The sequence below is a fragment of the Triplophysa rosa genome, linkage group LG2 (genome assembly GCF_024868665.1).
Source record: "Triplophysa rosa linkage group LG2, Trosa_1v2, whole genome shotgun sequence".
NCBI classification, from domain to species: Eukaryota; Metazoa; Chordata; class Actinopteri; order Cypriniformes; family Nemacheilidae; genus Triplophysa; species Triplophysa rosa.
Window position 1 is genome coordinate 25,151,920 of NC_079891.1, and position 17,550 is coordinate 25,169,469.

The 17,550-nt window shown below is 37.0% G+C and overlaps 1 protein-coding gene across 1 annotated transcript in view; it reads left to right on the plus strand.

Annotated features, from left to right (window-relative positions):
- The first annotated feature begins 1,739 nt into the window (after nt 1-1,739).
- The window catches only part of slc4a5a (solute carrier family 4 member 5a), a 28,991-nt gene continuing 13,180 nt past the window's right edge, over nt 1,740-17,550 (plus strand). Inside the window, exons 1-12 of the mRNA XM_057356592.1 lie at nt 1,740-1,788; nt 3,796-3,851; nt 5,647-5,868; nt 8,951-9,083; nt 10,388-10,548; nt 11,305-11,457; nt 11,739-11,834; nt 13,484-13,539; nt 15,095-15,252; nt 15,399-15,486; nt 16,275-16,429; nt 16,514-16,642. Of these exons, the coding sequence (XP_057212575.1) occupies nt 3,797-3,851; nt 5,647-5,868; nt 8,951-9,083; nt 10,388-10,548; nt 11,305-11,457; nt 11,739-11,834; nt 13,484-13,539; nt 15,095-15,252; nt 15,399-15,486; nt 16,275-16,429; nt 16,514-16,642 (1,406 nt within the window). The 5' untranslated portion in view covers nt 1,740-1,788; nt 3,796. The remainder of the gene's footprint in view (nt 1,789-3,795; nt 3,852-5,646; nt 5,869-8,950; nt 9,084-10,387; nt 10,549-11,304; nt 11,458-11,738; nt 11,835-13,483; nt 13,540-15,094; nt 15,253-15,398; nt 15,487-16,274; nt 16,430-16,513; nt 16,643-17,550) is intronic.

The following is a 17,550-nucleotide window of genomic DNA, read 5'->3' on the forward strand; positions in this document are numbered from 1 at the left end:
TGTCATGATTTTTGCTGCAATATTTTTTCCATGGCAACAGCTGTAAGTACAAGGGAGCATTTAAGTGAACAAAGGGAAATGGGGGAAATTGCTCAATATAAGGCTTACAAATGAACCAAATAAAATAATGGGGGTACAATTTGAACTGTAACTGGTTGCAAATGGGCTTAAAATGACAGAGCTAGTTTTCCAGCACCTGTGCCCTGCAGTAGAGCTCATTTGATTTCTGCTCTTTCCATCACCTGTACAACTGTACTGTTTTATTGAAAACCCACATTTTAAAAACCAAATGCAACTAGTCGAAAGATTACAACCAGTTTGCCCAGAACTATATGAATTGTTTTCTGAGCAACATTTAAATATATTTTGCATCCTGTGTTGCGTTGGGTTTTCTTCTCGTACTTCAGACATTAGTTTGCTGGCATGCCCTTCTCTAAGGTTTACTTGAAGTGTAATAGGTATTCACTCTACCTCGCCTTGCCATTATCCCTAAGGTAATATGCAGAGTCATCTCTCATCATCTCCTGACAAAAAAACCCATATGGTGTTATCAAAAACGAATCGACCTGGGACGTCCATGCTCCTGGACCGCAGAATGAATCCAATCTCAGCAATGAATATCATTGAGTGTCCCTGATTACCAACAAAAATGCAATGCAAAATGTGGAATGGATTCTGTCATGAAGCTTCTGTGTGCCACACAATAAAAATGGGTTTTTATTTTCATCCATATGTCATTTTTGCAGGAAATATTCTGTTTGTGCGGAGGCTGGAGAGCTTTCTTTTGATTGTCAGGTGTAAAATGGGTTTCCAATGAACGTGTCGGTGACCCTGTGTGGTGAATGATGAAAATTTGAGGTGATTGTTTTTTTTAATCTTGTCTTGGTGAGAGTTATTAATTAATTATTATTAATTGGTCTCCAAATGATGCTAGGTTTTCCATCATGCTGTTAATAAGAGACCTTCTCATAGGCCAGAGATTGCATTCTGTGTCCTTTTTGTTGAATCGTGTCAATTAAAGTGATCTAAATAAAGGTCTTCTTACTCTTTAATACCACAGTTCAGGTCAGCCTGAATCACAGATTAATGCCAACTGCAAAGCCCAAAGCATGAGATCACAATGAGTTGCTGAAGGTTATCTCGAGTCCGTATTTGTTATTGATTGTGTGTGCTTTTGATGCTTCGTAGTGTGCGAGGAAACTGCGGTCTCTGTGCTGCTTTGAATTGGATTTTTCTCAGTAGTCAATAATTTCAAAGCACATATCCTGACAAAATTCTGTCATTTGTGTTTGTAAAAAAATAACTAGAGGCCAAACTATTGTGTTATTCGGTTTTAGAATCACACAGAGAGAAAAGCTAATATTTTGACATTTTAGTGTTTAATAGGAAAATCTATTAGTGAGAGATGACAGTGTTTTGAATAGTGAAATATAGGACAAACTTTGACGATAATATTTTAAACATTCCTGTCCATTGACAGGAGTCATCTGGTTAAATAAACAAGCATGGACATACGAGGGCACAGGGAGTCACTAATGCCCATAACTCTGTTAGTCCCAGATATTTCCATATTGACCCTGTCACCATCACACAATTGACTCGTATGTGTTTGTGAGAGAGAGAGGGGTGTCAGTGATTGGGAGAGTAGCATGTTCATTCTATAACATGTTCAGTTTTTGTCCCATGCCCAATTGAGCTGTGATCCTCTGTCATTTCATGTATTGATGAATCCTTTTGATTAGCAAATCCCTTCTCAACTCTTCATCAGTGCATTGCAACTGACATCAGGTAAGACGTTTATTTTTAGTCATGCAAATAACACTGATTTAAAAACAGCGTGGCACTTAATTCACTGTGGCTTTGATCTGAAGGAATATGGGGTCATCCAGTGAGCATGGGTATGTTGCTTTGTAACTGACTTTTTTCTGGTTCTGGTTGTTTGGCTTTTTGGTGAAGGTATAAAGCATTGTTTGCGCTTTTAGTCTGTTTTTGTGTTTTCAAAGTGTACAAATCATAATGACTTATGTGCAGAAGTGTCATTTTGCAGGATGTCATGGGTTCAGTGGATCTTGTCGTGGATAAAAGCAAAAAGCTTATAGAGTTTTGAAAAGACAGACAGCAGAAGAAAATAGAAATTAAGCAAGAAACTGGGATTAAAGAATAAGGATTAAATTCAAATCAAGTTTTTTTTCATTATCACTCCGCATTGTTGCAAAGCAGGTTTACAGTAAATACATAACAGAAAGTATAGTGACAGAAGTAGAAAATACATGAAATTATGAAATATATAGAATATATAATGGTATTGCTGTGGTAATATTGCAAATTGACTAAAACTGAAAATATTGTCTGAGGATAATTGTCAGTATCCAAAATGTATGTTATGGCAAATCATTTTTATGATACATTTATTTGGAAGAAATTATGATTTAAGTGTATCCAGTGGAATGCTGAAAAGGAAAATTCTTGTATAGAAAATATCATTAGTTCATGAGCTGTTTCATGACATTTTACTGTCTATCATTTATCAATGAGATAATCTGCTGATCTAATAAGATTAAAACCTTTTCATTTACCTTAATGAATATATTCATGTTTCTTGTCAATGGATACCATTTTTCATCCGAGGGTTATGCGAGCAAGACCTATTTCATGCTTTTTAATCACTATCTGACACTGTAAGATCTAGATTAATGTTTGTTTTATTGCTTCATCTCTTGTTAGAAATAGTAACTACTATGTTCATGTTGAATTAGTTGGCGATGCTATATATAAATTCTACTTGAAAATATTTTTCTGGTGGAGTGTCGAACTAAAGTGCAGTTTGAACCGCGTGAAGGAAGATTTCGGAGCGTGTATGTCTGAAGCGAGTGAATGAGAGTGCTTGAAGCAGGGAGGTCGGCAGAGATAAAGAGACATTCACAATGAGAGGGATCCATGCAGGATGAAGAGTCAACACTGTGCCAGTGTTAAAAGTGGGCTAAGCACAAATGGCTAAAGGGATAAATCGATTGGATCTCTGAATGAGGACGGCCGACAGCATTTCCCTTTCACTATTGTTCACTCTCTTTCTGCTGGCCATTGGGTGTGAAAGACGTGACATAGTCATCCAGTTTGGTATCCAACAGAGCTTATCAAATGCAGCAGCGTGCCTTTTTTTTAATAAAAGGTGACATTTAATTTCTCACCTGAGCCAAAAATACAGAGCTGTATTACACTCTGGAACATTTAGAGTAATAAGATCATTTTAATACGTAATAGATTAATTTATCTTTATTTTTGACTTCCAGAAACATAATAATAGTCTTGGTATAATTTCCAGAGAGATCGATCTTATCTTATGTTTTCTTGTATCGAGACAAAACAGCGTTTCCATGCATCCAGAATATATGCAAAACAATAATGTAATAAAACAAAATTACTGTGTAAAATAATCTTATGATGTTAGCAAAATTATATCCAGTGTGCAATTTTTGATGACTTAATATTGAAAGGAAGAGACTGGGTTTTATTATTAGATCGCATGAGCTTTCCTCTGGTTAATTATGCATCTTTCCGTTGGCCATTTGTTCTGTTAATTATTTCACTATTGATCAGTGATTGGCAGCGATTCAGCAGGCAGCTCAATGCTCAGTGTGTGCCACTGCCCGCAGCCATGCCCCGACCAAAGTCATACCAAAAGGGAACATATACAAATGTGATTATTTTCAGAAAATGACAGTAGTAGTTTCAGTATGCAATGCTTGCTTTGTCTCATGTCTATATTAACATTCCCTCTTATTTACGTTTTTTTAGGATGGACCATGATCGAGGGGGCGGCAACAGTCGTTACCGTTATGAAGAGGAAGAGGGTAGGAAACCCAAAACACAAAAATACACACATGCACAACTTTGCGCAGCGAAGTAACAGTTCAAGAACAGAAATGGCTGTGTAATTTGTTTGAAATTGCTCTAAGCGTTGTTTTCAATTTATTTGTTTAACCTAGAACTAAAAGTGAAACCTGATCTCGTTTTGAGATCTCATTAGAGTGAACACAATGAGAAGAGATAGATGGAAGAAAATATTACATTCTACAGACAAATTTAAAGTGAAAAACAATAACAATAATCTATTCCCGTCCACAAATAGAGTGTACCCCCACCCCCAGTTTTGAAAAATTGGTTACATCCTTCTTTTGACGTAAACATTATTTAACTTGCCATGAAGAAAATGTTCATTGACAGTTTTAGAGATAATAAAATTTTTTGCATTTTCATTCCTCTCAATTGGAGAGTTATGCACCTTTAAATATCCAAAAGTGTCTTCGGTTTAAGCCATTTTACCCTTTTCACTTTTATCTCTTTATTATCCTTCATCAATCTAATAGGCAATAAAGTCAAACACTTCCTGTTAATGGCTATCATAATAAGATGGACAATTAAAGATTGTTAAGTAAGTGTAAAGCACATATGTTCCAATTAGTGAAGGTAATATAACTGGAACGGCATCTAAAAATTGCTTTCACAATTAACCAGACTTTATTTTTTCTCCTGAATAAACTTTAAATAATAAACAATCACACAGTAGGTGAATTCACACATTCCTATAAGAAAAAAATGAACAGTATGAGACATAATGACTGGAAAAGTAAATATTGGGGTTGTTCTGTAAATTTGCTGAGAGAATGAATAAATGGAGGAACTCCTCTCATGCATCTCAAACTGTATACAGTATATGGATGTCAGCAAATGTGATGCTTTATAAAAAACAATGTTAAGCTTAAATAGCTTAACATGAATATAAGACAACATTAAATAAATAATTGACCAAAAATTAAAAAAAATCATTCATCCTCAAAAACTGTATATGTATATTCTGTGGAAAACAAAAGAAGATATTTTGAGAAAAGTCTCAGTTGTTTTGTATCCAGACAATGGTTGTCAATGGGAACCAATGTTGTTTGGTTACCAGCATTCATCAAAATATCTTCTTCTGTGTTCTACAGAAGTAAGAAAGTCAAACTGGTTAGGAATGACATGAGGGTGAGTAAATGATAAAAAATTATTCTCATTTTTGGTTGAACTATCTCCTAAAGTCTTATTCTTGCAGAAGATGGTAAGATTCTCTCTTACATGCTATTATTTATAATTTCACACTTGCAGACACTTTCAAAGATTTTTTCTCATCCCTTTCATAATAATTTTAAAAAATTACATGCGACATAGTATATATCTCAATTGATTCATATATTGCTGGATAAATAGAATCTTTGAACAGTCAATGTTTTTTAGTTGAATTAATGGCTGAGAATCCACTTTAAAGTTTTCAAGTAAGTTTTTATCCGTGGGTACCACTGGGAGGTTTTATTTGAGGTTTAATATTGTAGAGCTGATATTTAATTATTTTTATATATATATATATTGAACCTACTGTGCCAATAAAAGCAGGAGGAACAATATGTTCTGCTGCATCAACTGGTCTTGATCATATTTGCTTGAATGAGCAGAGCATTTTTTTATTAAGCATGAAATCACTTTTTAAAAGTCTAAGACAATATTTCTATTTTTTTACCACTGTTAAAATTTCTGAAGTTGTTGATATTTTAGGTGACCAAAAATATTGTAGAGGCTTTCTTATCAAAAGATTCGATCTTCCTCCTCACTCAGATCATCAGTCTGTCTACATTGGTGTGCCGGTGCCCCGCGGTTACCGTCGCAAACGCAGACGGAGACGTTCGTCCATGTCAAGTCGTGATGCAGATGTAGAGCGAGGACTCCGTCATGACCATCACGAACACTATGATTGCAATGAGAGAGACCGCTATGATCTCGAGGCGGGAGGCCTGGATCAACCAGAACACAGCCTGCCACAAGACATAAACAGAAACAGTGAGTGTCTAATCAGCTCACAATACTTGCAGTGATTAGCTGCCTCGACTGGCGTGGCGGAAGAACCCAATTGCAGGCAGCGGGGATGAAGGGGTTAACACAATGGTTTATTAAATAATAAAACACAAAACAAAAACCCTCGATGGGGGAAACAACCACAGATAACAAAAGACTTCTACAAATGACAAAGAAAAACTTCACGCAATGGGGCAAAACAGAACTAAGTCAAAACTAACACTCACTTTAGGGAACAGATATCAGGATGAGGCAAGACGAGGATACGAACACGAGGCTATATGAACAAAGGCACATAAGCACACGGTACAGGTACATACAACGCAAGAGCACAGGACAATGAAACATGAGGGCATTAAATAGGAAAGACAAATGAAGGATAATTGACGAGGGCAGGTGGGGAACATTAGACACGGCAGGGAAGCAATACATGAAACGAGAGGGGCGGGGCCAATGACAAGACAGAGAAAGCACATGAGATGTAAAAACGTAAACAACTCATGGCTTTCTCACATAAAACCTAAGGGACCTGTCACGATCCTGCCACACGACTAGAAAATCATGAACAAGAAGGCAGGACCGTGACATTAGCATGCTTGTTAAGTGTTTTAAATGACACTGCAAAAATAATGTTCTTAATCAGTCATTTTGTCTGCCTAAACCACATCAAAAGTAAAAAGCGATTTTTCCAGGATATATTTTCTTGTTTAGACAAGAGAAAACAATTTGCCAAGAGTAAAATCTTGAAATAAGACAAAAACAGATTATTTTTCGGTAACGTGCTCTTTAGATTAGATTCAACTTTATTGTCATTGCACATGTACAAGTACAAGGCAACGAAATGTGACCTCTGCATTTAACCCATCCAGAGAGTAGTGAACACACGTACACCCGGAGCAGTGGGCAGCTATCACTGCAGCGCCCGGGGAGCAAGTAGGGGTAAGGTGCCTTGCTCAAGGGAACCTCAGTTGTTACCCGCCGGCCCTGGGAATCGAACCGGCAACCAATTTTTCTGGTCACGAGTCCGACTCTCTAACCATTAGGCCACACACAACTTAATGACCTAAAATGCTCTCTGTATGGATTGATGGATTGATGTGGCCAGTTATGGAATGATGATAGCCAAACACTTGCATGGGAGTAAACAACACAAGGAACATAAACGTTCTATAGAGTTACAGTATCATGACATAACATGCATTTAGATGTGACACTTTAATTTTCCATGTTAATGATAAATTTGCACCAAAAATGTTGTGCTTGTCAGTCACGTATACAATAGACTAATGTGTAAAAACACCCACACAAGTTTATTTTCTTTAGGGGCTCTGATTTATAAATTCCATCCGTAATCTGTAAATACAAAAAAATCTCCCATTTTTCAACACTAATTCTTCTGACAAGGGCTAATAAAATGGGGTATAACCTCTGTTCTTGTAGACATGAAAGTCAATGCTATTGATCTTTTCCTGGCCTTACTCAGAGCTCTGTGTACAGTTCATCTCAGTGTTGTGAAAACAGACACACCATCTGTAACACTACATTCTACATGAAATTTAACTACCACTCAAACTTCTGGTTGTGATTGAAAATTTAGTATACTAAATTGAAATAACACAAGCATCAAACATATGTACTAAATAAAAAATATAATTGAAAAAAACGAAAAGAACAGAACACTGTATGTAGATAGAAATAGCTAATTCTAAGGGAACAAAAACGTAACGCTTCATTACGTAAGGTCTTTATACACCTCTGAAGACATATAGGTATATTATATTGCATTTCTGTCAGTAGATCCTTCAAACAATTACACACAGCACCTTTAAACTTTCATTTATTGCTCAGTTCTATCAATTGCTAATTTTTACTAAATTACAATAACAGACGCTGTAAAATACTAGTGAAATTACTGTCAAGGACACAAATTTAGCCTTTTTTCATGTCAGTCACCACCATTTTTTTGTGTCAGTCAGCATGACTTTCAAACCAAAGTATTTTAATATGCGATATCTTTCATTTGTATAAATAATATACAGTACATCAAAGCAATCTGATGGGATTTCATACCTATTTTACAAGGTGGCTCATTCATGTGAATTGTCCCCTGTGACGTTAGGTTTAGGGGCGGGGTTAAGGTAGCCATTTATCGTTGATTTGCCATCTCGTGAAACTGACGTTTTTAGCAAAATTAGCCTTTGCGGCTGTGATTTTAGGGTTTGGGGTGAGGTAAGGTGTTGGTTAGCCAACTCCTAAAATATTCACGACTTCTTTTGATATCAGGTCTGTGTTTTGAAAGTCGTGCTGAGTGACACGAAAAAATGGGGAAATTCGTGTCAAGGACAAATTTCGTGTCTATGCCACAAACTGCCTTGAGACTGGGTTGAATACATATATTTTCACAAACCTTTTATTATACTTTACTGACACTTCATCAGGGCCTTCTGGAAGCTTTTAGTTCTTTAGGAGTCTTTAGGGAGCATTTCATGAGAGATAAACCCGATTGTCATGCCATAGAAAATAAAGATGTACTGTACTGTGTAGAGTCAAGAAATGCTAAGCAGCAGAAAGAGAGGTTGCCTCAAGCTCCTATGCCAACAATGCACAAAAACACAGAGCACAGTGTGAATTCGTACCGAGTCACAGCACAAAAAATTAATGAAAGATGGCTTACACTGTACATGTAAGAGCACAGACAGCCATCACAACACCATGTCAAAGCCAGTTTTTTTTAAAGTGTGGTTTCTCCACCACTTAAGAAAATGTGATGCATGCAACTTTATTTATAAATCTGTAAAACGGAGGAACATTAAGAAATGGTTTTCAATTTCTTTCTCTTACATTTACATTTAGTCATTTAGCAGACGCTTTTATCCAAAGCGACTTACAAAGAGTTCAGGGAGCAATAAGCGATATGTCATACAGGAGCAATAATACAATAGGTGCTAATACAAAGTTACTAGTTTCAACAAAAGCTAGACCACTACCTGTTGAGAGAAAGAGAGAGGGTTTTTTTTTTCTCATTTCATTTTCTCATTTTTTTTCTCAAACACTCTTCATTTCAAAGTGTCCCCGGCAGCAGAGCGTTTGCGATACATACTAGGTGATGATGAGGAGTCCATGCCCACCCCCACTCTCTTCACTGAGATGGACACGCTACAACATGAGGGAGATGAGCTGGAGTGGAGAGAATCGGCTAGGTATGAAAACATTTAGAGTAAAAACAGACAGTTATCACATACAGTATATTATCTGTTGCAAGTTGCATCTGTTGTTTTGAATCACGATAAAGATTATATGTTGAACATTGAGGTAACCATGAACATAGAACCAAAATTGTTTAGCGTACAAAAGTAAACAAACATTTTGTTAAAAAATGAAACATTTATATTTCATTTTGACCTTCTGGGAACTGCATATGCACAACAATATGCACACTTTTGTCATTATGACATAAGCAAAAGTGTGTTACCTGTATTTAATGAACCTGTGTCATATTATTTTGGTGTCCTGAAACCTATTTACCACCTAAAAGGTGGTTCATGAAGAACGGGTCAAATTTGGGTCAAAACGGGACACACTGGGTCAAAAATTAATATATGCTGGGTTGTTTGAACTTGAAATGCTGGGTTGTTTTAACCAGTTGTTGGGTCAAATCTAAACATTTTCTGGGTTAATTTAACCCAACGGTTGGGTTCGTCCCTTTTTGACCCAAAGCAGGGTTGAAAGACAACCACAGATCTACTGTATAGTTTTCAGAGGTGCTCACTATTAAAAAGTCTGTTAAAGGGGTCATATGGCACGAATCCGTGTTTTTCTGTGTCTTTGGTGTGTTATAAGTTGCCCATGCATGTATTAGACACGTAAAATAGCAAAAATGAAAGTGTCAGAACAAAAGATGCATTCTATCTAAAAGTGAATGCTCACCCAGACCTGCCTGAAACGCCTCGTGTAACCACACCCCCACAAATCTAAGTCAGTTCGTGGTATGATTTGACTAAGACCGCCCAAATGTATACGCAAGTAAGGTGGGCGTACCTGTCAGTACAATTGCTTTGGAACCTGATATTCCAAATATGGTAAGAGGCGTTACATTTTCGTCACACGCTTGCAGTATTTGACTAATCACTACACACTGGTTAACTGGCCAATCATAGCACACCTCGCTTTTCAGAGCGATGAGTTTTGTAAAAAATCTGTGCGTTTCAGAGAGGCGGGGCAAAGAGGAGATACAAACATGCACGGTATGTGGAAAATACAGCGTTTTTGAACCTTAAATCGTGTATACACAATACATTACATCTAAAACAAACGATAATATTCGTTTTAACCGTTGTCATATGACCCCTTTAAAAAATGTTTTAAATTAATAATGTCAACAGGTTTGTGTGAAAGTTAGAAGTTAGAAAATATATAATGTAGCCTGATGTAAAAACAATGGAAATCTATGCTATGTCCTCACTAATATAGCAAAACAAGCCTGTGTGGTTGTGCATATCTGTAGGTGGGTGAAGTTTGAAGAGAAGGTTGAGGAGGGAGGTGAGAGATGGAGCAAACCCCACGTTTCCACGCTCTCTCTACACAGCCTGTTTGAACTACGTACATGTATACAAACAGGAACTGTGCTGCTAGATCTGGACGGTTACTCACTACCACAGATAGTTGGTGAGTGGTGTGATTCAGCTACATTCTGTGAACAAACAGCAGTAGTCTTACTGACGTCCTCTTAACAAAAAATCTAAGTTCAACACGTTATGTTCTCAAAAGGATAGTTGCCACGAAAATGAACATTTTGTCATTATTTACTATTTATGCTTGTGTTGTTCAGTCCTCTATGGCTTTCTTTGGTCTTTGGAACCAAAGCATTGAAAATTGCGTTGTCTGGTTACAATGGGAGTGAATGGGGATCCTCTTCTCAAGCTTCAAAAAGACAAAAGATTATTATTTCATGCTGTGCATTTTAAGTGTCCTTAAGACATACAATTGGGTGTGGTGTAGAAAAATAAAATATAATTATTATACATTATTTGATGAGTTTTAAACTTTCTCTGTGTCTTCTTAAAGCATCCTGGTTGTTATGGCAACAGACAGACAGTTGGATGAATGAATACACACACAGAGATCAAAAATAAAATCAAATAATGTATTTTATTTTTATCCCCATTCACTCCGGTTGTAACCTCAAAACCCAAAGGAACACTTTTTAAAAAATTGACACTAAGGTGAGTAAATAATGACAAAATTTTCATTTGGGGGTAAACTAACCTTTTAAGTGTGACATAGTGAAGCTTATTTCAGAGATGTTATTGTATTCTTTTGTATTTACTTCAGGGTCACGGTGTTAGCCATGATCTAAAAACGTTTAGCCATCATACTTTGAATCACTTTGAAACATGTGCATTAAACTTTTGTCCCCTATAGATGACATCATTGAGCGTCAGATAGAGGAAGGGTTAATTGGTCCTGAACTGAGAGATCAAATCAGCTTCGTCTTGCTGAGAAAACACAGACACCAGACAAAGAAGCCTATCCATCGCTCCTTTGCAGACTTGGGAAAGTCCGGCTCTGGAGGCAGTGAGTTTTCCGTCTTCACTTTGGATGTATAAATGAGCAAGATCTTCCCTGCAGTACTGTAGTGAAATTGCTTGTAGTGATTTGTTCTCTTCGGATTTTCCATTAAAAAAAAAAGAAAAATCAAATTTTGGGGATGAACCATCACTTTAAACTGTTTCAGTGGTTGCTGTAGCCATTTCACTGACTCTATTTTCCACAGTTCATTAGTATTTGATTATAAGAGGAACATTGCCTGCTTAAGAGTTAATTTAAAATGTTTTATGGCTGCTTGTTTCTCATAGCTCGGAGTACAGCGCAAACCCCGGCCGCTGGTGCGAACTTCAACCGCTCGACGGAAGATCTGCGTAGCAAACAAGCAGCCAACTATGGCCGGCTACGTAAGTCTGTGTGCCTGTGTTCTGCAATCCTTTTCTCAGTATGTGTTCTTCTGGATCCTGACTTCCATTCACCGACTTTGGTTTTGCTGAGAGTTTTAAACAGTATAAGACTTAATTTTGCTCTGAATTTTGTAAACATAGCAATTTTCAAAAAAGTCTGTTGTTGTTGTTATAGACTTTCATTCATTTGCATAAAGCTGCCTCAGCGAGTACCGATGTGCAATATAATTAATAAATAGTCACTAAAGAATTTCTTACTAAGTACATTTGTCTTGTTGTCTTGTAAAAATATATAAAAGCTCTTAAATCAAGAGATATGTACTAGAATATATTTATATTCACGAAAGTGACCAAAGAAAATAAATAAAAAAGAATTAAGTAAGAATATTAGAATCAGAAATCAGAAAGAGCTTTATTGCCAAGTATGTTTGCACATACAAGGAATTTGTTTTGGTGACAGGAGCATCCAGTACACAGAAACAGCAACAGCAACAACAGTACACAGAGACCATAACACAATAAAATACAGTACACAATGATTTAAATAAGGGCCTATGGGTATAAAAAAATTACGAAATACAATACAATAAGCATAAGATAAAGATATAGAGAGTGTAAAGCTATGTGTGTATGTAAATATGTACAAGTAAAAAATAAGAATAGACTATTGTAGTACAAGGTATGTGCTATATAAAGCAGAATGAATGAAATATAATTTACAGAAAAAGTTGTATAAAAATAGATAGTGTATTATCTGGAGGATATAATTAATATTGCACTTAATTATTATTGCACAGAGTTATTAATTGCACGGTGTGTAAAAACATTTAACTGTTCAAGAGGAAGATGGCCTGAGGGAAGAAGCTGTTTTTGTGTCTGGTTGTTTTGGTGCTCAGTGCTCTGTAGCGCCGACCAGACGGCAGCATTGTGAAGAGATGATGGCTTGGATGTGAGAGGTCCAGGGTGATTTTCTGAGCCCTTTTCCTCACTCTGGATGTGTACAGTTCTTGGAGGGTGGGCAGGGGAGCACCAATGATCTTCTCAGCAGTCCGAAACGTCCTCTGTAGTCATATGTTTAAAACAAGCAAAAAAATCTGCCAATGCGGTATTTTTTTGCTTTTTTTAAACATAAATCTACTTAAAGTGATAGTTCACCCAAAAATGAAAATTTTGTCAACATTTACTGACCCTCTTGTCATTTCAAACCTGTATGACTTTTTTCTCTTTCCTCCACAGAACACAAAAGAAGATATTTTGAAGGATGTTGTTAACCGAACCCATACACTTGCATTGTTTTTGTCTCCATACAATAGAAGTGAATGGGTGCCGCTGCTGTTAGGTCAACTTTCTTCAAAATATCTTCTTTTGTGTTCTGCGGAAGAAAGAAAGTCATACAGGTTTGAATTGACGAAGGTGTGCAAATGATGACAGAATTTTCATTGTTGGGTGAACTTTAACTTATATATTTTTTCTTGTCAAGTAAATGTAACTTGATTTAAAAGCTTTTAGATATTTGTATTAGAAAACAAAACACTATTTAGAAGACATCTGCAATGATATTCCAGTCTTCAACTTGGAATATTGACTCCGACTTGGAATGTCTTCAACTTGTCATGCAAGTATGTTTAGTTGTGCTTCTGTATTTTTAGGCCATGCACAAAGCAGGAGTATGAATGACATTGCAGACACCCCAAGCACAGACCAGGTGAGATTCATGATATCTCTGGTATTTACATTGAAAATCTTTCATTTACATGAAAAATTAACTATGGTTTAACTATAGCAACTATGTTTTTTTATTTGTAGTAAAATCATAGGAACCACAAATTTACTATGGTCTCATCACAATATACTGTACGTGTACATGGTTTAACCATGGTAGTTGTAGTAAAGGTTTTTTCCTAAGGTTTTGATTTGTTATTCTGAGGTGAGTGTAAGTGTGTTTGCGGTTGCCTGTAGTCTGGGTCAGGATTGATCTGTGATTGGGGAAACGTGTCCGTGTCACTGTGTGGTCCTCGTGCTAAGCCCTCACATGCATAGAGATGAAAGAGAGAGAGCTGCAGGCTGCTCCCTTTGGAAAATGTGTCGCTGTCTCCATTTTGTTCATGGGGACACAATGTACGGGCAAAACTCCAATTGCTGTACAGCAATCATTTACAGTGTTCTGCTTTTGTTCATGAAGACATACTGTAAGGAAAGTTTTCATTATTTCATTATCAATCATTCGGGACTTAAATCAATGACATGGTTTGTAACATACAGTAAGACAAATCTTACTTGAAAAAAATATTTGGAGCATACGCGATCAATAAGTCCTTTCTTAGAGTCTTGTTATAAAAATGAAAAATAATTTCACAATGTTTCAATGCCCCGGCTTCCAATTTCAGGTTGTTTATTGAGCTGGGCAAAAAGATGAGATGTTGCTGCTGGCCAAAAAGATTTGTTTTATGGCCTAGGCCTGAGCTCTGTCTGGCTCATAAAGCAAGATAGCTTCTTAACTCCATTCTTGTGCTTTTTCTCAAGCACAATGTGAAGATGTATACCCTTCACAAACACAAGGGGACATATGCTTGGTTTACAATTTGCTCAAAATAGGAGTAGACGGGACTGGAGCGAAGAAGCTGCATCTAAATCCAGAAAAAGAGGGGTGTAATATGGTTCAATGGAATGAAGGAAGGAGACAGGGTCCGCGTGGCTGGGACTCTTAGATTTATTTCAATAACAAACAAAACACGCGCCATTGCGCTATCACTCAACAATATCTCAGAATAGATTTCGTGTTCGCTCTCGCTGCTTCTCTCCGCAGTGGTGCCGAGTTCCCAGCCGTTCGCTCTCTCTCCTTGTTCGTCACCTCCAGGTGGCTTTTACTGTCTCCTCACCAATCACTGGAACGAGACACAGGTGTTCATAATGCGCACTTGACCTACCGCCTCTGCCTCCCGCTGCAGACCTCGCTGAACCACGCTCCCCTCGCCACAAGGCGATTTGTCTGTGCAGACTGTTTGGTTAAAAAACACAGAAATAGTCTGAATAAAGTAATCCGAACAGCCAGGAGCAGTAACTGAGGCTTTTGTTTTTTAAGCATATTTTTTTCAGGTTGTTGTTGTCCCAAATTGTCAAAAGAACAAAAATTCACAGTAAAATACAGTAAGAGGTTAATGGGCTAATTCATGTAAACTGGGATAACTGTATTGTTGATTGTATTATCAAACCATGAAATATATGATTATACAGCATGTTATTTTTTCATTTATTTGTAGTTGAAGAACAAATTCATGAAGAAAATCCCGAGAGATGCAGAGGCGTCTAATGTTCTGGTGGGAGAAGTGGACTTCTTAGACAAACCCTTCGTGGCTTTCATTCGCCTGGCTCAGGCCACAACTCTTGGGGGACTGACCGAAGTCCCAGTACCCACCAGGTAACAATTTTGTTTTCTTTAGAGTAAATATCCATTGACTTATCCTATATCTTATCTAATAATTCTCTCGCTCACCCCCATGTTGTCTTTTATCGATGGAACGGATAAAAATGAAAGTGTTCACCCTATCATATGTGTTTGAACAGATTCTTGTTTGTGCTTCTTGGGCCTCCTGGTAAAGCCAAGTCTTACAATGAGATTGGACGTGCCATTGCCACGCTCATGGTGGATGATGTAAGAATTAATATATTTTATCTCATGGGGTATATGCATACGGATGACCTATTACCGCTAAAATCTCAGCCAGGCTAATTATTCAAACGCTATACGTCGACAACCAAAAAGGAGAAGCACTTCAGGCTATCCATTTCATGGTGCATCAACAAATATGAAAAAAAGCAAAATGAACTTTTTCACTTACTAGATGCATGATTACAGAGGCACTTAACAATAATCACCCGTAGTGCTGTCGGTTCATCGAAATTTGAACGTTTTCTTACTAAACACGTCGTTATCACTTGTTGAAAAAGCCCCTTAGTGCTATGACAGCGGAAGCCGGGACCTAGCTGGCTGAGATTTTAGCGGAAGTACGTCATTGTACCGTGCGCATACTGTACTGTATACCCCATTGGTATGTGCTTAACATCCTTAAAGGACTAGTTCACCCAAAAATGAAAATTCTGTCATCATTTACTCACCATCATGTCATTTCAAACTTGTATGACTTTTTCTCTGCAGAACAGTGAAGAATGTTGGTAACCGAACATCAGTACCCATTGACTTGAACTGGTTTTGTGTCCAAAAGTGAATGGGTAACTCTGTTGCCCGGTTACCAACATACTTCAAAATAACTTTTTTTTGTTTTCTGCAGAAGAAAGTCATACAGGTCGAAATGACAAGAGGTTAAGTAAATGACGATTTTTTTGGGTGAGCTATCCCTTTAATGTCCGATTCTTGGGGTAAAATTGGACAAGTGAACCTGGTCCAACATTTCCTGACAGAAAAGTCTATTATATCTGCAGCTCTTCAGTGATGTAGCATATAAAGCCAGGGACCGGGAAGATCTGATTGCAGGCATTGATGAGTTCCTGGATGAGGTGATTGTACTTCCACCTGGTGAATGGGATCCCAAAATTCGCATAGAACCTCCCAAAAAAACTCCCTCTGCTGACAAAAGGTTAACCTCGTTTTTCTTCAGCAATTTTTTCTAAAAAACGTATCCTTTGCACCTTTAACGTTTCTATTTGTTTCACTGATAAAGAAAGTCTGTGTTTTCGCTCAATGAGTTGGGCCAAACGAATGGAACGGCAGGCGGTGGAGGACCCGTTGGTGAGGATGAGGAGATGCCTGTTCCACACGAGCTTGGAGAAGAGCTGGCGTATACTGGGAGGTGTGTGTAAATGAGAAAAGGCCGTGAGCCTTTTGATCTTCAGTTTTTAAGCAGCAATCTGTAACATAAAATTCTGTTTTCTGTCTTCTTACCTAATAAGCTATATAATAATTATGTATAATTTAAAGGTGACAAGTACAATACCACTGGAAATGTCTGTTTTAAGTCATTTGACTTCAGCCCAAGTAGAAGTAAGACTCTAAAGTATTTTATGTTTCAAACATTGTCAGTGATATATAGTCAAGTTACGGACTCAGCTTTAAAGGTACAGTTCACCCAAAAGTTCAAATTCTGTCATGAATTAATCAACCAAGTTGTTCCAATCTGTTTAAATTTCTTTGTTCTGTTAAACACAAAGAAATATATTCGGAAGGATGTTAGCAACAGAGATTTTTGGTGCACCATTGATTACAGAACTGTTTTTTTTCTCCTAAATTTTTCAAGATATTTTCTTTTGTGTTCCACAAAATACAAAAATTTGTTCTATGGTAGTCAGTAGTACCCCAGAAATCTCAGTTGCTAACATTCTTCCAAATACCTTTCTTTGTGTTCAACCAAACAAAGAAATGTATACAGGTTTTGAACAACTTGAAGGTAATTCATGATAGAATTTTCTTTTGGCAGCTGCTATTTGCACTAAGTGAAAATAGCGACAGATGCTACACTAAGTTTAAATAGCAGTAGGTTCTTAGCCATATGCTATTTACACTAACCGAAAATAGCTGTATTTTCTTTGGATTAAGTAGAAATAGTTATATGCTCTTGGTACTTATAAATAGTGGCAGAAAACGTCACTATTTGCACCTCAGTATTGTTGTGCATTAAACATTATGCAATAATAACAGAGTGTAAATCATTATATTTATAAAAAATATAAAAATGATGGCAACTTATTAAGATATTAAAGC